The sequence below is a fragment of the Chrysochloris asiatica genome, unplaced genomic scaffold, assembly GCF_000296735.1.
Source record: "Chrysochloris asiatica unplaced genomic scaffold, ChrAsi1.0 scaffold00028, whole genome shotgun sequence".
Taxonomy (NCBI): domain Eukaryota; kingdom Metazoa; phylum Chordata; class Mammalia; order Afrosoricida; family Chrysochloridae; genus Chrysochloris; species Chrysochloris asiatica.
In genome coordinates this window covers 4,419,018-4,426,827 of record NW_006408546.1, presented here as the reverse complement: position 1 = coordinate 4,426,827, position 7,810 = coordinate 4,419,018, and the positions used below count along the sequence as shown (strand labels likewise).

Genomic DNA, 7,810 nt, shown 5'->3' with positions numbered 1-7,810 from the left:
CTGGACTTCTTTTTGCAGGTTTTGAATTGTTTCCAGTGCTGTATTGATCTTGTTTGATTGCCTTTGTAGTACTTTCCTGACTTCTTCCTTGTTTTCCTCCACTCCTTTTCAGAGCATTTGAATTTGTTTCCATACCATTCTTTGGAATTCCTTCTCAGGCAAATCTAAAACTTGCTCTTCCTCTTCTGGAAAGCCTTTGTCTGTCTCCAGCTCCTTTGTCTCAGTTATTCTTTTCTGTTTTTGAACATGTTTTGAGATCTTTTGTTGTGTTTCATTTTAGTCATTTCCAGTAGTTACGTGAGTTTTCAGTGCTTAAGTGGATGTTTGTTGCTGGCTTATTAAACTTATTGGGTGTCTCCTGGTGGATATGATCAAGAGATAGGCTTTGCAGCTGTTATTGGCTCTTGTCTCAATGGTGGAATCTTATGAGGTATGCTTGTAGCTTGGCTATATGGCCACAATTGTTGTCTCTTTTTGGGTAACATGGGAGAAAAAGCTCCCACCTCCACGAAAAATTTGTGATCAAAAGGACCAAAAACAGAAGGAATATAAAAGCAGAGACAAAAACCACCACTGTGAAACAAATTAAAACTGTGGCCGACTGGACAGTCACCTTGCTACACAGGCAGTGTGTGTGCACCACAGAAGCCTCCAGCAGTGGGTGGGGGTGTCTGCTCTCTCGGGCCCCTCCTCTAATCACCACTGCAGAGGTGCACAGATAGATAGTGAGAAGTTAATGGCAGAAAGATTATCTACTATTTTTGTCTCTGTAGGTCAGTTAGGTATCTGAGTGTGCATAGTATAATTCTCGAGATAGTTGCATCCTTTTATGTTGGGGTTTTACAGATTGTTGATATGATTTGTCTGTCAGGCCTGACAATCCTTCTTTTTTCTAGCTGGATATGCTGGAGTAAAGGGTCCCAAACAAGCTAATTTTTTGGGCTACAACCCAGAGGCTGATGTCATAAGCAGCTGCCAAAAATTTTGCCCTTAGGTTCGATAGGGCTCTTTCTTCTTGTGCCGTGGGAAAAACTGGGCTCAATGCTGGACCCCTTTTCTGGGGGTGCACACCCACCCGCCTGAACGCCTCTGGTCTGGGCAAAGAAGGCACAACAGAGAAGAGGAGGAATAAATTTGCAGAATCCCCCCACATCTCCTTTTGCAAATGTCACTGCACCGCTTTTAGTTCCTGTTCCCTGTGCCAGCCTGGCTGAGCCCCGTCCTTGAACTTTGCCTGTGTGGGGTGTCTGCAGAGGGAGTCCCGCACCTAGAGTGGCAGTATTTACCTTTACATGGTGATTACTTTCACTGGCGTGTATGTGAAACTAACACCCTACACACTATGCTAGATCTAGAGCTCTGGTGCTGTTCCATGAAAGCAGCTTCTCTGTGTTTTCAGTCCCTCCCCAATGGAGCCTGTCCTACCTGACTCTGCCTCAGCAGTCACCAGAACCAGAAGCAAGCATTTGTTCTTAATTACAATTTTTTAAAGTTTTAAAATAAAAGACCTAAACTTTTAAAAATTCTGAGTCCATCAGTTTCTCTATTCTTGCCAAATCTGTTGCATGATTTTATGCTTTCGCTCACTACAAACATCTTACATTAAGATCAATCAATCCAGTAACTGTTCTGAGAGGGCCTACAGTTCTGAAGCAGAACTAAAGATAAATAAAGTGATTCCATCGGTGTTTGAACTGTCGATGCTAACTCCCTAATGTGTGTGACAAAATAAGCAAGAGGCTTGTAGCAATGATTTAAACCAGAAAGCAGTCTACTACTGGCCCAGAGTTATTGTTGTTAGGGGCCATCGAGTTGGTTTACAGCAACCCTAGTGTGGTGCTGTGGGTTAATGTGCTGGACTGCAAAGTCAGTTTGAACCACAGGGTTGGCGGTTCAAGCTCACCAGCTACTCCTCGGAAACCCTAAACAGGATCACTATAGGTCAGAACCAACTCGACAGCACTTGACAACAACATACACAGCAGAAGGAAACACTGCCCAATCCTGTGCCATCCTCACAACTGTTATGCTTGAGCCCGCTGCTGCTGCCAAGGTGTCAGTCCATCCAATTGAAGGACTTTCTCTTTTTCACTGACCTGGAGTTGTGAAGTTGTTATGCGCCATCAAGTTGATTCCAACTCACAGCGAACCCGAACCCGTATAGCGTGTCCAAGGAGCAGCTGGTGAATTTGAACTGTTGACCTTGTGTTTCAGTGCACTATCTTACAGTGCCATACCAGAACTCCCTAACACAGAGTTGTTGTTGTTGTTAAGTGCCATCAAGTCAATTCCAACCCATAGTAACCCTGTATAGAGTTTTCAAAGAGCAGCTGGTGAGCTTGAACCGCTGATCTTGCAATTCAAACTGACTTCGCAGTCCAGCACACTAACCCACAGCACCACACAGCAAGAACTCAAAAATATTTGTTGAATTGATTAATTTACCTAGAATCTATCAAATATATAGCAAATGTTTCATCCCTCAATCTATATAATCAGGAACAATATAACAGTTCTTTTAGCTGAGCTAATCTGTAGTCCTGGTGTGGACTAAACTGCAAGGTCATTTGAACTGCAAAGTCAGCAGTTCAAACTCACCACCTGCTCCTTGGAAACCCTATACAGGGTTGCTATGAGTCAGAACTGGCTCCACGGCATTTAGCAACAATAACAAATCTGGTAAGAACAAAAATTTGAGAAGTTTAAATTAACCAGTGATTAGTTTAGTACTTGTGGATACTATACACTTCAATTTGATAAACTGATAACATTTAGAATATACTCTCCCATGTTTGGAATAGATAACAGAACAGACACTTACCAATTTTAAGTAGATTGTTTTTCAGAAATATATTCTTTGATTTCAAGTCTCGATGGAGTACCCGCCTATAAAAGGCAAAAAATGGATAACATTAAGTCCAAATATAAATATACCTACAAATATACGAACTGCAAGGTTCTAGCCCATCAGCCGCTCCATGGGTGAAAGAGGAGGCTTTCTGCTCCTGCAAATATTTATAGCCTCAGAAACCCTACACAGGGTCACTATGAGTCAGAACCGACTCCATGGCACTAACAACTCCTCCCTACTTACCAACTATCTTGTTATCAAAATTTTACATTTACAACAACATGAAGAAATCCACTGTCAACCATCATGTGCATTCACAAGAAGCTTGATGAGCAGGAGAGGAGAAGGGTGAGGTCTGTGAGCAGGAGCCAGGCTGTGTGGACTGCTGATGGTTCCTATTACTCAGGTCTGGTGGAGAAGTGCGGGCAGGTGGCACATATAAGCAGTGGCAGTAAGGCCAAGAGGTGGTAACAGAAGCCAGGGTTTCAGGAGTTGATCCAGGGGGCTTGCAAGTCTCTTACAAAGAAGTTTCTTTATCATCTCCACCAGGCCCACTGGCTAGGCCTCACTTGCTGGAAGGCCGGGGAGCAGTCTGTAGCTATTCCAGGACTGGTAAAAGCCCAGGAGTCTGGCCTAGACGTAAGTAGTTATGGAGTGCAGTTGGGTAATGGTGGGACCTGCTGCTCCAGAGATTGTGGACAATCTCTGACCACCACAACCAGTACCACCTCTAATCCCTGTGGGAGGACTCCGTCATGGTGGGTGGGTACAAAATGATGAAGAAGGGGGGCCTACTGAGCCACACACATCTGAAAGTGGTCCAGGAGTGCCCAAAAGGCAACAAGCTAGTGGGTAGGTAGATGAGGGACACCGGCATTGAAGAGGAGTGCAAATAACTCTCACATAGCGCCATTCTTTGAAACCTAACCAATAAGTGAGGGTTAGGTGGTAATCTCCAATATGATTGTATGTAAAGTGATACACACATTTATGCATCCCCACAGATATATGAGTATCTTTCAATGTTTAAATGTTAAAAAGACACAATCTTTGCTAGTTTCTCTGAGGAAATAGGAATTGAATAAGGCTTTCACAGAGAAAGTAACACGTCATTGGAAAAAGGGCAATGTACTTTTAACTACTTTAAGAGGCCAGATTTCATTGTGTTCCTGTCGTATAATCTACATGGCACCATATCCAGTAACCACACACACAGCTGTTTCAACACTTACCAAAGTCTCCAAGCTGTTCTTACCCAAATGTTGAGGTTTTGTATATTTGTGGAAATAATAATGATGACATTTAATAAGAGATGACATTTAGCAAGTGTTCCTATAAATCTAAAGAGCTCTAGTAGCGTAGTGGATTATGAGCTGGGCTGCTAACCTCAAGGTTGGTAGTTCCACTCCACCAGCTGCTCCAAAGGGAAAAGATGAGGCTTCTGCCCCCCAAAAGATTTACAGCTTTGGAAACACTATACAGGGTGGCACACCACCACCACTAAAAATCAGGTACATAAATTATGTGAGCTAGAACTTTAATTCTGAAATCATAGAGAACTAGATAATTTAAAACCCTTTGCCTTAAAAAAAAAAAACAACACCTAAAAATGCTCAATAAAGCATACAAATATACCAAATAAGCCAAAGCTCCTATCTCCCAGAGGTATGTAGAGAATACTGTAAAATTTAAACACTGTAAAATCTGAATTTTTTTTTAACACAAAACATCTATGACTATATGAAAGATCAGCTAAGGTAATCATTCTAAGATGGTCAGAATTTAAGGAGCCAGGATCAGGGAGAGAAGGGATATGCACTGCGATGAGGAAGCATTCCCCATTGTGTTTTCTTTGTAGGGTGTGTGGAGTCAGTAAAATGCTGTGGCCTAGAGATAATGGCAGTTCCACTGGGATTGGGAGATGGAAATGGCATCCAGGGCTATTCAAGCAGCCAGGACTTGAGAGTAAAATTTTCCAAAGAAAAGGGAACCAAAGAGGTATGAGTCTAATATTCTGCATGATTTTTACTCCTGAGGCATTTACTGAATTCTAAGCTGTTCAGGGGAAAGAGACCAATCAGGAAATAATTGTCAAGAGGCTAAAATACTAAGCAGAGCTTCAGTACATTCACTGATGAAACTAAATTTAGATTTCAAGGCCCACCAAGAGGAGCTAACTAAAGTAACTAAAGCCTTCAGCTGGAAATCCTGAAGGAGTACTTCTTTGGAACCAAAGCAAACTGGAAGTTGACAAGCTCTGAAACCTCACTTTAAACCACCTCAGTCTCTGATTAGATTTGTCCCTACTAGAATTACTAACAAGTTTAAAAAGAAAATATCATCTCCATAGGTAGATAATATTATCTGAAGTCTCTATAATTTTTCACATACAATGTCCAGAATTCAATTTAAAAACTACCAGGCATGTTAGACTAGTTTCTTTGGGCTGCCACATAACCAAGTACAACAAATTGGATGGCTTAAAACAACAAAAATACATTCTTCACAGTCTTGGATGTTATAAATTCAAATTCAAGGTGTTGGCAGAGCCAGCTTCTTTCTGAAGGCTCTAGGGAAGGTCCTTCCTTGCTTCTTCTGGTTTTTGGTAGCCTCACATGTAGCTTGGCCTGTTTTAGCAAAACTCTAATCTCTGCCTCCACCTTCACATGGCCATCTTCCCATGTTTCTATTCACTTTTTATAAGGACACATGCCAAACTGTATTAGGACTTACCCTACTTCAAAATGACCTCATATTAAATAGTTACATCTGCAAAGACCCTATTTACAAATTCAGTCATTTTCAGAGTACAGGTGGTAATGCCGGGGGAACAAGACAGAAGGAGAGAGAGACAGAGAGAGAGACAGAGAGGGAAAGAGAGAGAAAACAAAATCCATTGCTGGTTCACTTACTGCAATTAGTGGACAAGGCTTCAAAATAACTCTGATTGCTATGTTCAAAACAATAAATGGCAGTATGGAGAAGGTCACCAGATAATTTGCTACTGTATAGTAGATGGAAGACTCAGACAGAAGTTCAAGAAATAAAAAATAATGTCTAAAATTGAGAATTCAGTAGATATATTTGAAAGCAAATTGAACAAAGCAGAGGAAAGATTTAGAAATTGAAATATTGGGTACTTTCACATTTGGTCAATCAGAATGACTAATATTCAAACTGTAGTGCAAAAAGAAAAAAAGGTATTAAAATATAGGAAAGAGTCTAAGAGACATCTGAAATATGGTTAAAGTTTGAACATGTATAAACTGAGTTCTAGAAAGAGTCATAAAACTTTAAAAAGATTGAAAAGTTCCAACATATATCTAATCAGCAACTTGAGAGGAGAGAAGAGAATAAGGTGAGAGGAGCTCTGGTAGCATAGTGGTTACAAATTGGGCTGCGAACCTCAAGGTCAGCAGTTCAAAACTACCAGCTGTTCCATGGGAGAAAGATGAGGCTTCCAGCTCCTGTAAAGATGTACAGCCTTGGAAACCCTGTACAGGGTCACTATGAGTCAGAACCGACTCCATGGCACATAACCACCACCACCACCACAAAATTCAAAAGAAAATCACTGGAAATTTTTGGAATTTCCGAAGACATAAATCTTCATGTTCAACTAAAACAAATCCCAAGAAGAATAAATAAAGCCACTCCTAGAAATAACTCTCCTATTGAAGACCACTGAAGATGAAGAGAAGATATTAAGAACTAGAAGGAAAAACAAAGAGAATGACAAATAGACAGAAAGCTATATTTAATATCAATAACAGAATTTAGATGATAATGGGATACTATTTTTTCAAAGTGTTGAGGCAAGACAAGAACTGGCTCTAGATTCAGACTTCTAGCCTCCGAAACTGTGAGAGACTAAATTTCTGTTAAAAGTGATCCACTTGTAGTATTTCTATTGTAGTAGCACAAGATAACTAAGGCATCTGTCAACACAAAATTTTACACCCAACCAAACTACTAAACAAAGGAGCCCTGGTAGTGTAATAGATTGTGAGCTAGGCAGCTAACTGCAAGGTCAGCAGTTCGAATCTGCCAATCGCTCCATGGGAGAAAGATGAGGTTTTCTGCTCCCAGAAAGATTTACAGCCTCAGAAACCCTATACAGGACGACCATGAATAGGAACCAACTCAGTGGCCTATCACCAAACTACTACACAAAAACAGGACAAAATAAAGACATTTCAAACAAACAAAAACTCGAGGGTGTTTACCAGTAGTTTAGTGGTTTTGAGTTGGGATACTAATTTCAAGGTCAGCAGTTCGAAACTACCAGCTGTTCAGTGGGAGAAAGATGAGGCTTTCTGCTCCCAGAAAGATTTACAGCCTCAGAAATCCTATACAGGGTAACTATGAGTCCATGGAACATCAGCAACACCAACAACTTCACTGAAGTAATTTTAAAGGATTTATTTCAGGGAGAATAAAAATGGCCATGGTACAGGAAATTACAGGTGAGAAAAGAGTCTGATAAATAAGAAAAAATAACGTAGTGGTTATAAATCAGGCTGCTAACCTCAAGGTCGACAGTTCGAAACTACCAGCTGTTCCGTGGGAGAAAAATGAGGCTTTCTGCTCCCATAAAGATCTACAGCCTTGGAAATCCTGTACAGGGTTGCTATGAGTCGTAATCGACTCCAAGGTACTTAACAACAACAACAACAATCTAATAATTGGAGTCCTGGTGTGACACTGCAGGATAATGCACTGGACCTAAAATGTCGGTTTGAACCACAAGGTAGTTTGTTCGAACTTACCAGTTGCTCCTAGGAAATGCTATACAAGGTTGCTATGTGTCAGAACTGACTAGATGGCGCTTAACAACAACAATCTAATAATTAGGTTAATCGTAATCACTAACTTGTTGAGCTTGAAAGAACAATAGAATTACAATCCTGAACAAACATAATATGAGGAGGCTTAAAAGACAAAACAACATAGGAAAAA

General features: G+C 40.7%; 1 protein-coding gene across 1 annotated transcript in view; it reads right to left on the bottom strand.

The window, feature by feature from the left end:
• Positions 1-7,810, bottom strand: part of NEK11 (NIMA-related kinase 11) — a 436,844-nt gene that overhangs the window by 301,985 nt on the left and 127,049 nt on the right. The window contains exon 4 of the mRNA XM_006846637.1: positions 2,822-2,886. Within this exon, the coding sequence (XP_006846700.1) occupies positions 2,822-2,886 (65 nt within the window). The remainder of the gene's footprint in view (positions 1-2,821; positions 2,887-7,810) is intronic.